Source organism: Pelodiscus sinensis, chromosome 27 (genome assembly GCF_052426305.1).
Source record: "Pelodiscus sinensis isolate ZL-2025 chromosome 27, ASM5242630v1, whole genome shotgun sequence".
Taxonomy (NCBI): domain Eukaryota; kingdom Metazoa; phylum Chordata; order Testudines; family Trionychidae; genus Pelodiscus; species Pelodiscus sinensis.
In genome coordinates this window covers 16,830,574-16,852,785 of record NC_143078.1, presented here as the reverse complement: position 1 = coordinate 16,852,785, position 22,212 = coordinate 16,830,574, and the positions used below count along the sequence as shown (strand labels likewise).

Here is a 22,212-nt window from a genome sequence, read left to right as displayed (position 1 = left end):
TTTGAACCTTTTGCTATCATCTTTGAAAAATCATGGAAGTCAGAAGAGATTCCAGAAGACTGCAAAAGGGCAAATATAGTGCCCATCTATAAAAAGGGAAGATAGTGGAGCAAATAATTAAAGAATTAATCTCCAAACATCTGGAAGATAATAAAGTGATCCGTAACAGCCAGTATGAATGTGTAAAAAAAACAAATCATGTCAAACCAATCTGATAGCTTTCTTTGATAGGATACCAAGCCTTGTGGATAAGGGAGAAGCAGGGACATGAAATACCTAGACTTTAGTAAGGCATTTGGCATGGTCTCGCATGACCTTATCAATAAACTAGGGAAAAACAACTTAGATGGAGCTACTATAAGATGGGTGCATAACTGGCTGGATAACTGTTTTCAGAGAGTAATTATTAATGGTTCACAATCCTGCTGGAAGGGCATAACAAATGGAGTTCTGCGGGGGTCTGTTTTGGGACCAGGTCAATTCAATATCATCATCAAAGATTTAGATAATGGCATAGAGAGTACAATTATCATTTTCAGATGATATCAAGCTTGGAGGTGTTGCAAGTGCTTTGGAGCATAGGGCCAAAATTCAAAATGATCTAGACAAACTAGAAAAATTGTGTGAGGTTAAATGGGATGAAGATGAATAAGAAAGACGTGGAGAAATTGGAGCAGGTTCAGAGAAGAGCAACAAAAATGATTAAAGGTCTAGAAAACATGACCTATGAAGGAAGACTAAAAGTATTGGGCTTATTTAGTTTAGAAAAGAGAAGACTGAGAGAGGACATGATAGCAGTTTTCAGATATATAAAAGGGTGTTCAAAGGAGGAGGGAGAAAAATTGTTCTCCTTGGCCTCTGATGATAGGACAGCAAGGGAGGTTTAAGTTGGACATTAGGAAAAACTTCCTAATGGTCAGGGTTGTTAAACATTGGAATAAATTGCCTAGGGAGGTTGTGGAATCTATCATTGAAGATATTTAAAAGCAGGTTGGATAGACATTGTTACATTGTTCATTGTTACAGGCTGGGGACCAACCAGCTAAGTAGTAGTTCTGCAGAAAAGGACCTGGGGGTTACAGTGGATGAGAAGCTGAATATGAGTCAACAGTGTGCCCCTGTAGCCAAGAAGGCTAATGGAATATTAGGTTGCATTAAGAGGAGCATTGCCAGCAGATCCAGAGGTGTGATTATTCCTCTTTATTCGGGTCTGGTGAGGCCACATCTGGAGTATTGTGTCTAGTTCTGGGCCCCCCACTTCAAAAAGGATGTGGATGCATTGGAGAAGGTCCAGCGGAGGGCAACCAAAATGATTAGGGGGCTGGAGCATATGACCTATGAGGAGAGGCTGAAGGAGTTTGGTCTGTTAGTCTGCAGAAACGAAGAGTGAGGGGGGATTTGATAGCAGTCTTCAACTTCCTGAAGAGGTTCCAAAGAGGATGGAGAGAGGCTGTTCTCAGTAGTGACAGATGGCAGAACAAGGAGCAATGGTCTCAAGTTGTGGTGGGAGAGGTCCAGGTTGGATATTAGGAAAAACTAGTTCACTAGGAGAGTGGTGAAGCACTGGAAATGGGTTACCTAGGGAAGTAGTGGAGTCTCCATCCCTAGCGGTGTTTAAGTCTCAGCTTGAGAAAGCCCCGGCTGGGTTGATTTAGTTGAGATTGGTCCTGCCTAGAGCAGGGTGCTGGACTTGATGACCTTCTGAGGTCTCTTCCAGCTCTATGGTTCTATGACTCTTTGACATTTATTAGGAATGATCTAGACAGTGCTTGTTCCTATAATGAGGGCAGGGGATGGGACTCGACCTCTAAAGATCACTCCCAGTTCTAGTATTCTATGATTCTGAGTGGGGAGAAGAAATTCAGCAGTCTTTTGACCCTGTGTTATAATTATCACATACTGGTTTAGAAAATGTGAAAGCAAATTTATTAACTACAAAAGATATATATTAAATAGGTATGTCAACATGTAGTTAACTACGCGATTAACAGATAAACCTGGGCTTATCAGTTAATCCTGTCAAATACATGGATTTCCCTCCCCCCCCCCTTTTCTGCCTCTGTATCACAGGCAGCGAAGGGGGAGGGCAGGCGGGAGCCAGTGCCTGCGAGGAGCCAGCTTTTAAGCCAATTTCCTATAAGCACTGGATCCCTTGGAGCCGCCTGACCCCACTCCCATCCTGCTGCCTCTGTTAGAGGGGCCACACAGGAGCCTCCTGTCCCCTCCTGCACTGCTACCTCTCAGAGGTGGCAGGGTGGAGCAGGTGAGAGCCGATACACGGGGAGAGCTGGCTTTTTAAGATGCAGCAGGGGGAGGGGAAGCAGGAGCCAGTCCTTGGCTATGTCAGAAGCAGCAGGGCAGAGGAGGCTTCTGCAGAGCAGTAGAGGGGGGCAGTGGATGCCAGCGCAGCCTCTGCTGCTACCCCGCGCTGCTGCCTCTGATTCAGAGGCAGCAGCATGTGGCTTCAGGGGGCTCCCAGGGAGTGGGGCTGGGAGTGTACTGGCTGCCAGCCCCACCTCCAGGGACTATCCAGTAGTCATGTAACCACTAAAATTTGATGTGGTTACACAATTATTCAATTTCACGGTATCTAACATCCCTAATTTTAAGTGATCATAAATGATAGCAAACAGATCAAAGCAGATTACATAGCAAATAAACAAAAACAGAAACTAATCATAATATGCTAGATCAGTGTTTCCCAATTTTATTTAGCCATGGAACCCTTTTAAACTCAAAAGAATTTTACAGTCCCCACTCTCTGGCTGAGCTGGCATTACACAGTGATACTTATCGTGGCAAAAACAAATGAAATTTTTTAAATAAAATTCATAAATGCTTAAATATTCATTATTATTTTTTAAAATCATAAAAAGTTATTGTAATGGAATTTTCTCGCGGAACCCTTATTTTCACTTTGCATAACCCCAGGATTCCACGGAACACCATTTTGGAAACACTGTGCTAGATAGAGGGTATATTATGAGGTCACAAAAAGTCACAGAATTCGTGACTTCTACAATCTGCATGACGGACATGGAGCTCTAATTATTAGCAGTTTGGAACACAAATTTGTTCTCCTTGACTAGCTTTATAGCTACCTTTTTGCTGCCCCTTATTATTATGGCTTTTACAACAACAGACTTCAAGCATACTGCAAGCAAAACCTGGAAATGAATGTTACAGTAGAAAATGTGCTCCAGGTAATTATCCCTGATTCATTTTAATTAGTCAATGGTAGTCTTAAATACAGTAAGTAAATAAATTCGGATGGACCAGCAACACTGACCAGTAGGATCTGTGATTTATTCACATTCTCAGACAAAAATACTTGTCTAAACTGCAGTTAAGATTCTAGAAATACTATAGTTTTTGGGTAGGAAAGCATTAGCATGCCAAGGAATTGAGATTAAATTTGTGAACAAAAATACGCTGAATTTGAAAATATGGGGATGAGATATGGGATACAACATTTGAGGTGGTTCTTCAAGTGCTTGCTCATGTGCACTGCAGTCAAGTGTGTGTGCGTCACGTGCACGGATCTCGGAGCTTTTTCCCTCAGCAGTATCCAAAGGGCCAGCCAGGGAGCCCCTGAAGTGACACCGGTATAACGGCACATATATACCTTTGCTGGCCCCCCCACCCCCTCAGTTCCTTCTTACCTTCTGTGGGGCAGCTGGAGCTTTAGTCTTTTCTTAGCTTTCATTGTTCCTTCATAGTATAATTAGCACCTAGTTAGTCTGTAAATAGTTCCTAGCATAGAGTGTAAATAAGGGACAGGACTATGCAGCACTTTAAAGACTAACAAGATGGTTTATTAGGTGATGAGCTTTCATGGGTCAGACCCACTTCCTGAGGAAGTGCTGCATAGTCCTGTCTTTTGTTTCAGCAAGACCAGACTAACACGGCTACATCTCTCTTACTAGTGAGAAGGGGGCTTTGTTCCTCTTCCCTGCCTCTCCCCGGCTGGGGAGGGGATGCCAGGACCGCACGGATTCAAGCCTTGTGTGTCCTGCTTGAAACCCATGCCCTGCGGGGATCCTCATGACTCCTGCCTTAAGTGCTTGGGTGAAGTTCATTGCACACAAGCCTGCAAGATCTGCAGGAGTTTTAAGCCGTGGACAAGGAGGGAGAGGGACTCTAGGCTGAAGAGACTTCTCATGGAGTCCTCTCTCCAACCGCCGGCACCAGAAAAGGCCCAGTCAGTGCACAGTGCCCCCTCCTCGGTGCGGGAGCCCTTGGTGGCACCACTCAAGGCTAATTCTAAGCCTTCCCGGCACCATTCACAGTCTCTTTCTCAGAGGAGATCCAAGGAGGGGAGGGGTTGATCCCCACAGAAAACAGGCTGCAAAGTGTGCGCGAAGGAGGGGCACTCTGCTGCAAAGGTCCAGCCCAGACTCGAGCTGAGCCCGGGCAGGGACACGCTCCCATAATGATTGAGGCTGAGGGAGCCTTGCGGGAGCTGAGACTCTCAATGACAGAGACATATCACGCGGTGTGCGACCTGATAGTACTAACCATTCCGGAGATGCCATCCTTCTCCATACCAGCGCCGAGTAGGTCGACGGTGCATTGATCAGCACAGCAAAGCTACCCTCTGACCCAGAGGAACCCGGGGCTCTGCTGGGGCCTGGTGAGTTTGAGGACCTGCCTGAGCCAGATGTCCTGCTTGAGCCCCGAGGCCTCAGAAACCCAGGGAAACTGACTGATGGGGACCCTGAGGGCTTGCCGGAGCCGGTGGACCGGCTGGAACCCCGATGCCTGCCGGAACCCTGGGGCCTGACAAACCCGCTGGAAGCTGCAGAGCTCCAACCCACGGAAGTCTGGATTGGGCTGCCCGGACCCAGCTGGGACAACACCGCCCTCGACTCCCTGACTGACCTGCCGGAGACACAGGTACCTGCGAAGGGGGAGACGAGGAGTGGCCCAGGTGGTAGCATGGGCTGAGAGCAGCCCTAGGCCAGCATGTTGCGGGCTGAAGCCCCTGCTGAGCCAGTAGCAGCTGCACTGCTGCATCCAGGGCCCCTGGGCCCGGGGCGCAGTGGAGTGGGTGGGCCTGTGCCCCCCTGCCACCCACCAACCGGGTGGCAGTCTCCCCCTCATCTCTGCTGCAGGTGCGCCACCTGCCCAGCTCCTGAACTAGGAGCTCCTACAAACCTGTGTGTTTCTTTGTGGCCACGCCTTGCACCAGGGCCCAGCCGCCATTTGCTGCCCCACCCTGAGTTAGGGCTGGGCCCCCATATTGTTTGCCACCCTGCCCTGCTCCTGGCCAAGGGCTTTGCTTATTGTGTTTGTTGCCCTGCCCTGCTCCAGGGCTAGGGCCTAGTCACTGTGTTGTTTGCGGCCACACCTTGCACCAGGGCCTGACTACCATTTGCTGTCCCACCCTGAGCTAGGGTCAGGCCGCCCGTTTGTCGCCCCGCCCAGCACCAGGGCCTGGGCTTACTTAGTGTGTTTAGTGCCCCGCCCTGCTCAAGGGCCCAGGCTTACATACTGTGCTGTGGTGCCCAGCCGGATCCAGCCCAGACCCCTTAAAGGGGCAGGACTAGGACTGTTGCCCTGCCCAGAACTGTGAGCTAAGAGACTTGAGTAAACAGAGAACTTCTTCCCCCGTGGCCCGGACCTGAAGCAAGGCCAGGCACGCGAGCTATTGCCTCTCACCCTGACCTGAAACAAGGCCGGGAATAGACTCACTGACTTGGACTATTTTAAGGCACGGTAGGGCAGTAGGGTGGACTAGCCACCCTCTGCACCAGGGGTGGAAGAACCGCTTCCCGAAGGCCTACCGACCTACAACCAACCAGCCCCCAGAAAGGGGGGAAGCATAAAGGCTGTTATGGGCACTGCAAGAGGGCAGTGTCCCGAAAAGGATCCCGCCACCTACCATCTGAGCTAATTCCCAGGACCAACGGCTGGTGGCGCTGTGTCAGTAAGTGTACCACGCTACAGCCCAGCAGCGGAGGGAGCAGGAGTCAGGTGTCCTCCCTCTCCCCCCCCCCTCCCGTGGTCGTTCTCAAAGTACTCATCAGACTCGGATGTGGAGTCTCTGAGGTCGGGAAGGTCCTCGTACAGGTCTAGATCAAGGCACCAGTCCCAGGGCAGTTGGTGTCGACCCAGCCCAGCAGTACTCCCCAACAATGGCCCTTTTGGACCCTGTGGGCCTACCATCAAGCCCAAGGGGCACCTCTCAAAACATCTGTCTTGGGGTTGTCAAGGCAAGGGAGTCCTCTATCAGCGATGCCTCTGCGTAGAGCCCCTGCATCTGAGACAGGTAGGTCGAAGTCAACGGCGATCTCTAGACCACAGGTGGCTCATAGTGATGTGGCATGCAACCTCCCCCCCAACCTGAGCCCGTGCAGGCAGCTCCATCATCAGAGCCAGGACCACCAGTGGATGAGCAGATTGACAATCACCCCTTACCGAGGGACCCCTCGTTTTCCTTGCCTGATGAGGCCCTAGGTGACCCAGCCCCATCGCTGCCGTCGATGAATGCTAGGGCCCAACAGGACCTCCTGAGGAGACTGGCTGCAAACTTGTCAGTAAAGGTGGAGGAGGTGAATGAAGAGGCTGATCCAGTGGTGGACATCCTCTTGGCAGCTACCCCCAGGAGGGTGGCATTGTCTCTGATAAAAACCGTGGACAAGTTGGCTGAGACACTTTGGTTGACACCTGACTCCATCCCTCCCACCCAGAAGGGTGTGGAGAAATGGTACTTTGTCCCTTAGGAGGGACACGAGTATTTGTTCTCACATCCCCCTCCGAGCTCCTCGGTTGTCCAGACAGCGGGGCAGAGAGAACGGGAGGGTCCTACCCCCAAGGCCAAGGATCCAAATAAATTTGGTCCTTCTAGGAAGGAAGACTTGCTCCACGGGAAGCCTACAATTATGTATAGCTAACCAGCAGGCTATGTTGGGGAGGTATGCTTTCAACACATGGTCTGCTATGGACAAGTTCAGAGATCGCTTGCCGCAGGAAGACTGGCAAGCATTCAGGGCCTTGACTGATGAGGGAAGGACGGTGGCCCGTACGGTCTTACAGGTGGCACTTGATGCAGCCAACTCGGCAGCCAGGACAATGGGGCTGTGGTCATGAGAAGAAGTGTGTGGTTGCTGGTGTCAGGCATTCCTCCCGACATCCAGACCTCCCTCCAGGACCTCCCTTTTAAGGGAGCGGGTCTTTTCTCGGACCAAACCAACTCTAAATTACATAGCCTCAAGGATTCAAGGGCGACTCTTAAATCTTTGGGGATCCACACGCCCGGGCCCCTGAGGCGGCCCCTCAACCCTAGACCTGCAGGGAGACTGTTCCAGCGGGGTTTCAATTCCAACCGGAGTAGATGAAGGGGTCGCAACTTCTCACGGAACGACCCGCCTAGAAAAAGGAGTGGGGGACCGAGGTCGGGCCAAGATAAGGGGCCCACCATGTCTGCGGGCCAGCACCCTAAACCATCATTTTGAGGGTATGGTCAAGGACAGCACACCACTCACACTTCAGTTTACCCCCCTTTGGTTTCCGTTTGTCCCATTTCTACCAGGCTTGGGCCTCCATAAATTTGGACCAGTGGGTCTTGGACCTAGTAGCACAGACTTACTCAATCCCCTTCTCCCTCCTTCCCTCCTCCATCCCCACCTTATTCCTCCCCTTCCCTCTTCAGGGACTCCTCTCACAAAACACTGCTAAAGCAGGAGGTCTCAAAGCTCCTTCACCTGAGAGCAGTGGAACCCATTCCAGACAAGTTCAGAGGAAGGAGTTTTTATTCCAGATATTTTCTCGTTCTGAAGGTGAAAGGGGACCTTAGGCCCATTCTAGACCTCAGGGGACTGAATTCGTTTATAAAGAAAAGAAGTTCAGGATGGTCACCCTAGCTCTATCATTCCCTCCCTTCAGAAAGGAGGTTGGTTCGCTGCCCTCGACTTGAAAGATGTGTACTTCCATATTACAATAATCCCTGCCCACAGGAGATTCCTACGATTTGTGGTGGCTGGTGAACACTTTCAGTTTGTAGTCCTACCATTCGGCCTTACCACAGCGCCGAGGGTATTCACCAAATGTATGGCCCTGGTGGCAGCTTTTTTGAGGTGTCAGTGTGTACACGTTTTCCCTTATCTGGATGATTGGCTGATTCGGGGGTCGTCTCGGGAATGGGTGGTGGCACACGTCTCGAGTATCAGGCAAATGTTTGTACAACTCGGCTTCATACTAAATGAGGAGAAGTCTACTGTGGTTCTGTCCCAGACGATAGAATTCGTGGGGGCATTCCTGAATTCCATGGCAGAGATGGCATCTCTACCCACTCACAGGTTTCAAACTATGTGTACAATGATTATGGCCCTCCAGAGGTCCCCCATGACCACTGCCCGCAATTGCATGCGTCTATTGGGTCACGTGGCAGCTTGTACGTACATCTTGACGCACGCCAGGCTGAGACTGCGTATACTCCAAGGCTGGCTGAGAACTGCCCATAATCCATGTGCCAGCCCCTGGACGTGGTGGTTACCCTCCTGGGTTCTGTACTTCATTCACTGGACTGGTGGATTCGGGAGGATGTAGTGTTTGCAGGAGTCCCCTTCAACAAACGGGTGCCTTCTGTGCAATTAGTGACAGATGCATCGGACATTGGGTGGGGGGCCCATTTGGGGACCCTAAGGACTCAGGGCCTATGGTCAAGGAGAGAGAACGTCAAGGAACTCAGGGCAATCAGGTTAACATGTCACACATTTCTACCCCTGATCGAGAACAAGGTGTTGGAGGTGTTAACCGACAATACCTCAGCCATGTACTACATAACAGGCAAGGGGGCGCTCGCTCTTCCCCCCCCTGTGCAGGAAGGTCCTCGAGCTCTAGGAGTTGTGCATACTAAAGAACATTTACCTGCAAGCGACCTACCTTCTGGGGTCCAGAAACAACCTAGCAGACAACCTCAGCCGTTCCTTTCAAGTCCACGAGTGGGTGATAAGGAGGGATATTCTAGAGGGGATTTTCCGAAGGCGGGGTTATCCCCTTCTGGATCTGTTTGCCTCCAGAGACAATGCCCAGTGCAGGAGATACTGCTCCCTCAGGGGGTAGGGACCCGGCTCCCTAGAGGACGCTCTCCATATCCAATGGCCCAATCACCTATTCTATGAGTTCCCTCCCTTTCCACTGATTCACGAAACTCTGGTCAGGGTGTGGCTTTTCAGGGCAATGGTCATCATGATAGCACCGATGTGGCCTTGGCAACACTGGTTCTCCACCCTGAGGGAACTGTCGTGGTTGAACCAGTGAGACTGCCTATGGTCTCGGATCTGCTCACACAAGATCTAGGGGGAATACTATGTCACCCGAACCTGGGGGCTCTCCACCTTGCGGCATGGAACCTGAGTGGCTCTCTAACGTAGAACGGGCCTGCTCTCAGGAGGTACAAAGGGTTTTACTGGAGAGCAGAAAACCATCTATCAGGGCCCTTTATGAAGCCAAGTAGAATAGGTTCATGCTGTGGACACAACGAAGAGGCATAGCCCTGGTTGCGGCCAGTGTTCCTCTGATATTAGATTATTTACTACAGCTCAGGCACCAGGGCCTTGCCACATCCTCTCTGAGTCCATCTGGCAGCAGTCTCAGCCTTCCACCCTGTGGAGTGGGAAGGTCAGTGTTTGCTAATAAAATGATAAAGAGATTCCTGAAGGGGGTTGACAGACTAATGCCGAAGGTGCATTCCCATTCCCTCCTTGGACCTTAATGTGGTACTTAAGGGACTTATGAGATCACCCTCTGAACCTCTAGCCACCTGCTCGTTGAAGCATTTGTCATGAAAGGTGGCTTTTCTGGTAGTGATTACATTGGCCAGGAGGGTGTCGGAGTTATGGGCCCTTACCTTGGAGCCCCTGTACACGGTCTTTTTTTAAGGACAAAGTTAGGTTCCGCCCTCACCCAGCCTTCCTCCCTAATATAGTTTCCCATTTCCATATGTCCCAGGACATTTATTTACCAGTGTTTTTTCCTAAACCACACAACATACCTAAAGAGCAGGCTTTGCATTGCCTTGATGTGAGGAGGGCCGTCGCCTTTTATATAGACAGGACAAAATACTTCCGAAAGTCACCACAGCTTTTTATTTCCTTCGCGGAAAGAATGAAGGGAGCACCACTGTCAACTCAGTGTTTAGAATCGTGGATCACCTCATGCATTAACGAATATTACCATGAACCGGGGAGAAAATTTCCCCAGCTGAGAGCGCACTCCACACAGGTGCAGGCCGCCTCCGTCGCATTCTTGGCTCATGTGCCTATATTGGACATCTGTAGGTTGGCCACGTCGTCCTCTGTCCATACCTTTTCAGACCACTACGCCATCACACAGCAGGCCAGGGCAGATGCATCTGTGGGAAGAGCAGTGCTGCAATCTGTAGAGAGATAGGTGTCATTACTCTTCGACCCCACCGCCAGAGGAAACGGTTTGGGAATCACCTGATTGGAATGGACATGAGCAAGCACTCGAAGAAGAAGAGGTTACTTACCTCATAACTGTAGGTCTTCGAGATGTATTGCTCATGTCCGTTCCAAATCCCACCTGCCTCCCCTTCGTTGGAGAACTTCGGCAAGAAGGGGCTGGAGGGGCCAGCAGGGGTATATATACGTCATTATACTGGCGCCACTCCATGGGGCTCCCTTGCTGGCCCTGTGGATACTGCTGAGGGAAAAAGCTCCGAGATCCGTGCATGTGGCACACACACACACACACCTGATTGGAATGGACATGAGCAACATATCTCAAAGAACTATAGTTACGAGGTAAGTAACCTCTTCTTTCTAAGCCAAGTTGTTACACAGATCAGACTGGGGGAAGTGTATTAGAATGTTTACAGAATAATGCTCAAGTTTTTCTTCAGAGGCTTCTGTGCATTCCTACTTGCAGGTCTGGCTTCAGGTTCATGGAACATCTACTACAGCTGAATCCAGTGAGGCTGCACAAACCCCCTAGTGATGTCAGCACTCTGTGCCCTGAACCTTTGCAAGGCAGTGCATACCCCAATGTCCTCATTTCCTTCTCCTCTTCTGTGCAAAGCATCCTCGCTGTCTGCGACTTTTTGTCTATTTAATGGACCATCTTTGCCATCTGAATTTTCTTTTATTCACTCTAAACAAAAAAGAGAGAGAAGTGGAGTAGGAAGTTGATCTGGTGTTGGTCCATACAAAGATGGCAGGAGTAGGGCGATAGCAAAGCTATAAGAAAGGCCTGAGGAAAATGTGGCCCGAGGGCTGTGTGCTGCCCACCAAGCCACTGGGTCTGGCCTGCAAATGCAGCAGCAAGCCGCAGGCAGGCTCCCCTGTTTGCCCCAGTCCCGCATATAGCTCAGAAAAGCGGTCGTTTCTCTGATCGCAGAGAGGTGGGGGGAAGACTTCAGGCACCCCTAGCACAATCCCATTTGTCATTTTCTGGTCAGAAAGTGGCCAATGGGAGCTGCCTGTTTGAATAACTCTCAGCACTCGAAGCACCATGCCTCCCCTTCCCTCCAGCTCAGTTATTCACACAAGCACATGGCCCTGCAGCCTATGCAGGCAGGCAGGATGGCTGGCTGAGAAACATTTTAAGCTCTGCAAGCATTTAGCTCTACAGGCAGGCAGACTGGTTGGGCTGCTAGCTGGTAAGTCTCCTGGCCAGACCCTGCTCTGGCATCCCAGCCCCTCCCTTCCCTGTCCCCTCCCCCCCCCACTCAACATACCCAAACCCTCTGCCCTTTCTTGTACCCATACCCCCACCCAGATCTTGGCCCCCAATCCCCTGCCCCAGATCATAATCCCCTTCTGCCCTAGGTCACATTCCAAAAACCTGCATCCATCCCCTGCTTGTAGGTGTGGCAGGGGGTTGTGCATCTCAGTGGTCCTGAAACCAGGAATTAGGTGCCTAAAATAGGGACTTAGGCACCTACTTCCTTTCATGCATTCAGGCCAAAGTGACTAGACCAACATGCTTCAGAGAGGTAGCCGAGTTAGTCTGTAACTGGAAAACCTTAAAAAAACAACAAATAGTCCAACATGAATGGTCTTTCTGGAAACATTATTGTCTTGCCAGCTCTTCTGTAGGTGAACATCAGTGCTAAAATTCTTTGATATCAAGACAGAAAGGGTCATCTTTTCTGTTCAGTAATGGTCAGGAAGGCGTCTCTGAGGATCTCATTCCTTCTGGGCTGGAGAAAGAACAATGCATTCCCCTCAGTATCTCGTAGCCTGTGAGAGAGGGTGAAAACTCTTGTTATTGCTCCAGTGTGTCTCAGAATGCTGGTATGCCAAGCTTTTGCATCAGGCCTTGAGCTACTATGTCGCATGCTGCTGTCTTCTGATGGGCTGTCCCACACTGAAAGAGAATTCTCCATTTAAATTGAATCCCTGCATCTGACTTCTGTGCTTCTGAACCAATTTTGAACTGTCTTGTTAGCAGGAGTGAGATTCTTCAGTCTAAAAACCCATGGTCACATGTGCTATGTTCACAGTGGAAGATATGCTTCATTTTGGCAATGGCTAGAAAGATTGTTCAGTTGTAGAGTGCTCCCCTGCCTTCTAGACCATTGCCAAAAGAGACCAGTCTATTCAATTCATCCCCAAAAGTTCATCAGGCTGCAGGTTCTGTATGTCAGCTCTGCAAGGGTCTAGTGCAGTTTGGGGGGGATTCAGTCCCCCTTCTCCCCTCCTGCCCCCCACAATCACACATTCAGTCAGAGGGTTTGCTAACACCTTTGTCTTGTGGGGGAGACTCTTCCTGCATGGGACTTTCACAAGATGCTAGCAAAGGTCAGGGAGTCCCACCTCTGAACCATTGGGGAAGTGCTTTGTGGACTCTCTCTGATGAAAAGGTCTTGCTCAGTGCCACTGTCAGCTTGGCGGGTCAGTGAATCTCAGATTTAATGCTGATGTGGCTTTACACACAAGGCCAAGGGATTCCTATATCCATACCCAAACGTCATTGCTCAAACAGTGATGGATTTTCAAATTAACCAGTCTGTATCCTTTCAGGTTTTCTTCCTCAAGACTTACACTACTCCGAGGGGATGCATATTTTCAGACATTGGATGTGAGAAGGACACTGTTTCTGTGCAAACAAAACTAAGTCCTTCTGCAATAGCACTGGGCTAATTTAACATAAAGGATGGCGTACACGGGACAGGTTATTTCCTCTCACAGGTTATCCAAGTGGATTACCTTGTCCATTTATTTTTGCTGTTCCCTTGCAGCTATGCATCTCAGCCATTTGTGTGGCACGTTCAAGCTGGTACCCAATAGGGAGTTCTGTAGAGCACTCGTTCAGAGTCCGGTTCACACCTTAGCAAGCCCTGTTCCTTAATCTTGACCTACTTTTTGGATGCTGGGACTGGGAAAGTAGTGCTACAATCTCTCTTCAGCTGCAGACTCCTCAGCTTACCTTCCATCTCTGTGGGTACTGCTTACTAATCTCCTGCAAATAGGAATGCACAGAGGATTTAGAAGAAATTGGTAACAGTTGTTCTTTGAGAGTTACCATTCTTCATTCACACTTCTGTCCCCATTCTGTTCAGAGTTCTCACCATACTTTGGTATAGGAGAAGCTGAGGTAATTGGGTACTGGACTGACTTATGTAGGCTTTGATGTTGAATATCAGTGTTAGTAGGGAGATGCTCATGCAGACCTAATGGACATTGGTTTGGCAGAGGTTCTGTCAGCACATTTTTGGGGGCATCAGACCTACAAATGTGAATGTATAGATGCAACTTTCAATGAACAACAGTTACCATATGTAAACTTTTTTTTCCTAAAGATCGTGAATCATATCCTCTGTCTTGGTCCTGCTCATTTTTTGCTGCCCAGGTGGTACATAAGCGCCAAAGTCCAAGCAACTAAGAATATCCCTGATAGCAGGAATCTTCAGTCGGTATAAGGTTAACGGTGCCCTCTCTTATGTTGACCGCTCCACACCTGCAGTCTTGGTTATAGCTTTTCATTTGCCTGCACCAGTCTCATTCTGGTATCTGAGACAATGTGGCTCTATGCATATCCTGAGTCACCTCCTGATTTCCATAACAACATTCAGATACAAAGAGTTATCTTTGAAGAATTTAGAAAAGGGCCTAAATTTAGTTCAGAATGGAAAGTTGATGGTAACCTCAAGTATAGGGAAATGACCTATGCATAAAATCAGCATTTGTCTGTGAGTTACTTTTATCAGAACAAAGGAGAAAGAGAAGAGAGTCTTAATTTTGTTCTGCTCCAGATTTTAGAGGCAGCTGACAAGACGCAGGCTCTGGACATGAAGAAGCACTGCCTTCATATCATTGTTCACCAGTTTACCAAGGTTGGTTGGATACTTTCTGGGTTTATGGGAATCTGCTGTCCTCTGTCACTACCATGGCAGAGAGCAACTTAATCTGAGCTCTCATTTAATTTTTCTTGCTTCGCAGATAGCTTGCTTTGCTCATAACTGGGTGTTGTTACTGACAGGCATAATGGGGACAATACCTGGTTTTCTTTTGCTTTTGCTATCTGAAAGAGCAGATTTTGGAGACATGAAGACTTGCCAAAACAAAACAGATATTCAAAATTCCCGTTCTTCTTTGTCCTTTTCTTTCTGAGACATTAGTCCTTCTGTGCCAGACCAGTGCTTGGTTCTGATGTATGTGATAAGATATGCTTGACATGCACTGAACGTACAAACTTCTCTTTCTGGCCATCATAAATGTAATGCTCCATTTTCTGGTGAAAGAAGTATTGCCTCTGTGACAGTGGTAATATTATTACGTGATATAAAACGTATCATGTTCTGGCTGGATCTCCTGCAGCCTCCAAGTTTGTGAAACTGAAATATGGATGATTGTATAAAATGTCCGAAGACTGAAATTCAGATCCTCTGTTCTCAGTTGTCAGTTGGTGTCATATGATACGAGGTCCCTTATCTGGGAATCCCTTTACTCAATACATTGTCCCGACAAAGAACCCCAACCACCCAGAGGTAGAGCAGACCTGGGCCTGACAGGTGAACATTTTAGAAAGGTATGAGCAAATGAAAACAGGAGTTAGAATTGAAGTACCTGTATAACTGCACTAATTCCTCTCTGCCTTCAAGTCTAGTCTTGCACTCACTTCCCTTCTCCACTGAAGATTTTGTCATTCTTTTTTTAAGGAGAGATCAGACTAAATTGAGCATGAGCTTCCGCTTTTCCCTCTGCCATTTGTTCCCATCCTGCACCATCTCTTCTTGCATCCAAGTCTTCAGCTAATCAGTCTATCTCCTGCTTTCTTTCTGTAACCCACACTTTCCACCTTTCATCAACTCTTTTCTCGAGGATAAATCTTCCTCACTGACCTCATCCTTCCACCTCCCCATTATCTTTATTTCCAACATGCCATCTTCTTTATTGTTAAACATCCTGGATTCCCTCTTGCATTTCTCCTCCTGCTGCTGTTCCATCTCCCTCCTTCCTTTTGTTGCTGAAGCACATCTTCAGCCTTAATCCCCACAATCTAGTGTCTATACCTCCATTGGATGTCCTCAGCAAGATCACTGATGACCTTTTCTTGGCCATATCCCAAAACCACTCCTATCTCCTCCTCATTCTTAATGGATCAGCAGAGTTAATGGTCTCTGCTAATCAGTCTCCTTCCTTGGTTTTATAGGGCTTGTTTACATGTGAAAGTTGCTCCATTTTAACAGATGGTGTGAATTTCAGTAGATTCAGTTAACCTGATATGGACACTATTCAGTTTAGGAGTGATTTTTAATGTTAATAAACTGAATAGAAACTATCTTAGTTCATCCAAAATGAGACACTAATAAAGTGGAACAAGAGTGTCCACAGATGGGTTTGCACTAATTTACCTTAACTGGTGCAATTGACCCTCGTAGGCAAGCCTTGGATTTGTTGCTCTTCTGAATCTTTCCTTATACCTCCAACTTCTCTTTCAGTGGCTACTTTGTGGACTTGGTCTATCTTTCAGGATCTCTCAGGGCTACATTCTTGGCTCTTTCCTCTTCTCTTCTCGCACCCTGTACAATTTTATCTGGTTACACAATTTCTGCTGTTGCCTCTCTGGTGAAAGTTCACAAATTCATTTCTCCTCTCTGCCTAGTAATTATTTCTGTTTGCCTCTCTGACATCCCTTCCTTAATCTCCAGCTGTCAGCAAAATCAGCATAATGAAAACTGAATTCCTTCCCTTGCTCCCGAAGCCTTCCCTTCTCCCTCCCTTTGCTGTTAAGGTTGCTTTCTCTTTTCTCTATCTGTTGCAGTATTTCATCCGCATGTTACATCCTGCTAGATTGCATCAGAACATCTCTAAAAACCTTTTCATCCCTCTCCATTCCCAGCTTGAAATCCATGGGGTTCCATTTTTGCTACTGTCATCTCTCATCTTAACTTCTGCAGCAGCATCCTTCCTGGCTTTCCTTGTGCCCAACTCTATTTAAAATGCCTTCCTTGTCTGCCATTCTGATAGCATCAAGCCCCTCATCCTTTGGCTAGCTTTCCTCTCCATTTCTACAGCAAAGCCATGTGCTTTGTATTCTTGTTAAGGCCTTGCACAGCCTGGTTCCAAATATATCTCCCTGTTTAGCTAAACAGGAAGCTGAACATGGGTCTGGCACCTAACATTTAGGCTATCTTTCCCATCCACTAAGTGTACCTTGTTTGTATACCTACCTAGCTACTCCCAGGCACAAAATAGGGGGCATTTGTTTCTATCATCGTTGAATTCTTCCCATTCAAAAAACTGAACTACATCAGGAAACAACAAAAGACATCAGGAATGGTAACACACATAAACCTGTAGAAGAAGATTTTAACCTGCCTGGACACTCAGTCATGAATTTAAAAGTAGCCATTCTTCTACAAAGGAATTTCACTAGCTAATTAGAGAGAGAGAGAATGTGGAGTTGGAATTCATTTGCAGATTTGACACTGTTACCCTGGGCTTGAATAGAGACATTAACTGGTTAACACACTACAAAGCCAGTTTTCCCAAATTCCCCTGCCTTTAACATTTGCATTTCCACATCAAAAGCTATGAATGGGACACATCTGACCCACTTAATCAGCTTCATAGACACAGGTCCTACAATTGACAGGTAAATGCTTTTTGTTGCTATACATATCTTGGATTCTGTTATTTCCATTCCAACTCATCTGATGAAGTGAGTTTTATGTACGAAAGCTCATGATCCTAAATATATATATTTTTGTAGTCACTAAGGTACCGCAAGAATACTCGTTAGTTTTAGAAGACAAATATGACACTTGACTACTACATTCAAATCATATTTAAAATGTGCGACATCTGAAAAGAATACAGGAATATTAAAGAATCTGGAAGGATGTAGTCTATGATAGAAGTAACCCAATGGTTTCAGCATTCCATGTTCAGCATTTCCATTTGGAAATGAGATTATGCACCTGGGCTCTGTCAGCCAGAGAGTGTTTTTCCAGCTTCATTCACTTCTGTGCAAAATGCCTTATTTGAATGCAGTTTCACAGTCTTGACTAGTATCAGAGGGGGAGCCGTGTTAGTCTGAATCTCCAAAAGCTGCGAGGAGTCCTGTGGCGCCTTATAGACTAACCGAAGTGTTGGAGCATAAGCTTTCGTGGGCAAGGATCCATTTTGCCAGATGCATGTCACATTATGCTCCAACACTTCGGTTAGTCTTGACTAGAGTTCTGAATGGATACAAATTTGTATCTGCGTCCCATGCCCAAGCTGCAAACATAGTTGACAGATACAAAATGGATAGAAAGCAGATTCTCAGGGCTCTGTTCTGGACTTCCTTGTGATAGACCTGATCAGTACCAAGTAACTTGAAAATTAAGTGCAATGTTGAAGTAAGGCAAGAAAAATGAGCAATATGCCATATGACAGGGGCTGTGTCTAGACTGGAAGCTTCTTTTGGAAGAAGCTTTTCTGGAAGAGATCTTCTGAAAAAACTTCTTCCGAAAGAGAGCATCCACACTGCCAAAGCTCATAGAAAAACTGATCTGCTTTTCCAAAAGATAGCATCCACACATGCTATCTCGCATTTAAGCTGTGATTACTATGGACTGAGTGGCCACCCGAGCACCTGTGCTTTTTTCTCTTTCCTATTCTTTCAAAAGAACTCCCTCTTCCCTGTCCACACATGCCTTTTTCTGAAAGAGGTCTTTCGGAAAAAGGCTTCTTCCTCGTAGAAAGAGGGTTACCAATGTCGGAAAAAACCCTCTGTTCTTTTGATTTTCTTTCGGAAGAACGCGATTGCAGTGTGGACGTAATTGAATATTTTTCGGGAAAACAGCCATTTGTCCAAAAAAGCTCTGTGGTGTAGACATACCCAGGGTGCAGTCACAGGCAAACCCTTGGGGGTGCCTTCTGGGGTGCTGACACAGCCACTGTCACTCACCTTCCCGCTCTCTGGGGCTCCTTACCACCTGGTCCTGCTGGGCCAGCTTTACTGGTCTCCCCCAGTCAAGGCCCTGAGCTGAGGTCTCTGCCCCCACCGAGAAGCAGTACAGACACTGAACCTCTTCAGATCCAAGGAGAGTGCAGTTTAGGGCCCAGCTTCCTGGGATACCACTCCACAGATGGGATCAAACCCCAAAGAATTAGATAAGAGTAAGCCATCTTTAACAATGAAAGGGGGAATGTGCACACTGGCTGCCCCCCCATAACAATTATTTACAGAGTTTGATAGAAAATAAAAAAGATTTTATAAAGTAGAAGCAGTAACATTTAAGTGGTAATAAGCAAGAACAGGCAGAGCAAAGTAGGTTACAAATCAAAAGAAAAAAAATGCTTGGCTAATTTGACACTGAAACCTCAGTACAAACTCACCCTAAAACCTCTTTTCCAGCTGCCCCTCCAAATCAGGGCTGTCCCCCCCCCCCCCCTCGGGGTCTTCAGCTCCTTTCCTTCAGGTGAAGCCCAGCCAAAAGACTAAGGCCTCTGCTTTCCTATTCTTTTTGTTAAGGAATTGAGCCACTCCCTACCAACCACTGCTCAGACTTAAGAACAAAAGAGATTGTTTAATAGTTGCTCATCAAGACTTTGAGGGTAACACCTTTCATGTCTCTCATTCACACATTTGAAACCCACAAAGTATTCCCCACTCCATGTGTCTAATTTTACACACACACGATACATATATCAAAGTAAGATAAACAGAACCAGCGGATCGTGACATGAAGATTGATGGATTACATGAAATAATTCGCTCAAAGTACTTTTCAGTTACGTGAATTCATATCCATAAGTCCATTTCATAAAGCATGGAGGGGAGATTTGTCACATGCCATATTTCAGAAAACATTTGTGCTCTGACATTTTGTTAAATTTCTGTCATTATTGCTTTTTTTTCCTTTTAATTCTGGTTTTGTACATTGAAATGGTCTGATTTTAGTACAGTCCCATCAAATTGTCATTGAAACACTGAGTGCTAAACTACCTGTAATGGTCAAGGAATACAAATGCTGTCATGTTTGTTTATGTTGTGTTTGAGAAGGTCTGGTATGTAACTTTTTGCCCAGCATGATATGAATGTGAGACCATTACAGTCTCCTTCAGCTCTGTTGTCTGTTTAAGGGGTGCTGCTACCCATTCAGAATACCAGAGAGGAAAAGACTGTTAACTGGAGAGCTGACTAGATCGTTGTAATGCCTAATAAAACTCTATTTTTGTTTGTATTCTGACATGGTTCTGTGTCTTTGCCCTTGGTCTTAAGCCTATCAGTGCCTATCAATGCAATATCTGGGTCCTCATAATAGGTGCCTAATTTCCACTATTGTTAATGGGATCTATCCTTCCATTGCCTGTACATTGTCCTTATTTTGAACATATAACTCTCTGTATTGATTTCTTTCCAGAAGTGACCTGATTCGTCGTCTTCATTTCACTGTTATCTAGATGCACAAAATGCCATTGTTTCTTCACTACAGACTCTAGACCTACACAAATAGGAGGAAATATTAAGCAATTAAAAAGATTTCTAAATAGTCTCTATTTATTGGTCTTTAAATATAGGGATGTTTCTCAAGATCAGAAAATGTCTGCTCAAATAAAACTTGGATTTGTGTGAAGTCTCCATTCAGCCTGATGCTGGCAGAAAATATACCATTGTTATAGAGTAATTAGTTAGCTAAGGCCATGTTGATATTTGGTTCTTATGGCATCTTACTGCTTGAAAGATCTAGGCAAAAATACCATGTGCACAGGGTTGATGAGAGACTTCTCCAGGCCCTGGGAAGAGCCAGCTCTGGCCCCACAGAAGGGGTAGGGCCTCAGTGGAAGGGACTTTGCTAGGGGCTAGCCTCCCTCAGCCAGCCCTTCAGCACCACTGGGGCCACAGGGCACCTGCTGCCAGGGGCTCCCACAGTGATCTAAAGGGCCTGGGACTCCGGCTACTGCAGCTGCCAAGGTGGCAGCTGGGAGCCCTGGGCCCTTTTAAATCACTAGGCCTTGGGGCAGCTGCCCCCTTCCCACCTCCTATGGGTACTAAATAAAGCAGTGCTTTGAGCTAATTCTCAGGGCACAGCAGAACAGAGTAGATAATTTGAATAAACCCTTAGCTGCCAATTCCAATGTATTTCTGCTGACATTCAGATCCAAAGGGCATGAATTTCAAAACTAGATAAGTTTTAGCCTGCACTAATTTGCATCCTGTATATTAATTATGGAATCATTGTTATGAATAATTATTCTCACTCTCAAGGAGAGCTAATGATGGGTTCAGATTTCCTGATATATCCTCAACTCCATCCTGCACCAAAAGCAATCTAAAACTAGAACTCAAGGGAGGACAATTATTATTTTATATGGAAAATAGTTGTGATTTTCATGGAGTTTGCAGCCTGGTTCTGTGTGTTTGTCATTTTATTAGCAACATGACATCATCCATACAGTGGAACATCACTAGATTTCAACCATTGTAGGGCTTGTAGGAGTCAGTTGGGATTAAACCATAATATTTAAACTAAGATTTTAATTTTTTTTCCTTTTCTGTGTGTTTTTCTGTTTGTTTTTGTTCTCCCTGAAGGTCTCCAAGTTGCCAAACCTGCGATACCTCAGTCAGCCGCTCCTTCTTGACATCATAGAATCATTAGCCAATCACATATCAGACAAGCAATGTGCAGAGCTTGGTTCAGATATTTAAAACACTTCCAGATCTTTTTCATTTGTTCCTCCAAGTGTTGCACTCCACAGCTGAATCTCTCCATATTGAGCTGCTCAGAATTTCAACACAATAAAGCAGAAGACCTGTGAAGAGCATGGAAAATCTGAACTGTTGCTCTCCCATGGATCTGCATGGTTTATATCTGTGTATTTGGGGCAGAAGCTGGTCTCAGTCATACCAATGTAAAATTGAAATCACTGGGGGCAAAGATAGAAATGGGGCAATGAGTTTATTATAGATTTACCTTGGTGTAACTGAGTTCAGAATCTGGACCATTGCTTTTGTTATGTAAAATATAAACAGTAATGGATAAAAGGATCATTAATATCAAGAAATACAAAGTTTAATTAAACCTATTTAAAGGTCTCTGTCTCATTGTAAGAAGAGCCAATGCCTAGAAGTTAAAGTCAACAATTATTAAATTGGAAATAAATGTGCTGTTTTAACAGTGAAATTAATTAGTAATTGGCCCAGAATACAAAGGCTTATTATAGATTCTCATTACTTGAAGTCTTTAAATCTAAATTTGGTGTCTTTTTTTCTAAAAGATAAACTTGTCATCAACCACCTTATTGAGCTGGATAACAGAAGCACTGGGTGAAATTCTCAAGCCACTATTTTGCCACTGATAATCATAACGGCCCCTTCTGACGTTTAAAATCCATTCACCCATTAATCCATTCTGAAGCACCATGTTAGTTAATAGTTCAGATGTCTGCCTGCATGGCGGTAAGTGCTTTGAGGGCAGTGAAGCAAAAGGGAGCACGGGTGTCCGGCATAGGGCCTTTCTGGGTAACTCATTAGAAGTCCTTGTTTAATTCTGAATGGAGGATGGGCTTCCACCCGCACCATGTGATGTTTTTTATAACTGAAGTGTTTTCATCTGCAGTAGTCACAACAGACAGACGGGGGAATCTTCTAGAAGAGGCTTGGTGCTTCCCCTCCCCCCAGCATCAGGGAGCCAGCACTGGCATTCCTGAGGCCCCCTCTAAAACCCTCCTCCCTCACAGGACGGGAGAGCTATCGCAGGCTCCCTGCTGCAGGGCGTTTGGGGAACCCTGAGCCTTGCAGGCCAGAGTG

General features: G+C 46.6%; 1 protein-coding gene across 2 annotated transcripts in view; it reads left to right on the top strand.

The window, feature by feature from the left end:
* Positions 1–21,569, top strand: part of LZTR1 (leucine zipper like post translational regulator 1) — a 116,433-nt gene extending 94,864 nt beyond the window's left edge. The window contains exons 19-21 of one of the 2 annotated variants that reach the window (XM_075910554.2): positions 3,098–3,203; positions 14,222–14,302; positions 20,995–21,569. In XM_075910554.2, coding sequence (XP_075766669.2) covers positions 3,098–3,203; positions 14,222–14,302; positions 20,995–21,111 — 304 coding nt within the window. In that variant the 3' untranslated portion in view covers positions 21,112–21,569. The remainder of the gene's footprint in view (positions 1–3,097; positions 3,204–14,221; positions 14,303–20,994) is intronic. The other variant, XM_089773715.1, reaches the window with a different exon arrangement.
* Positions 21,570–22,212: the final 643 nt, after the last annotated feature.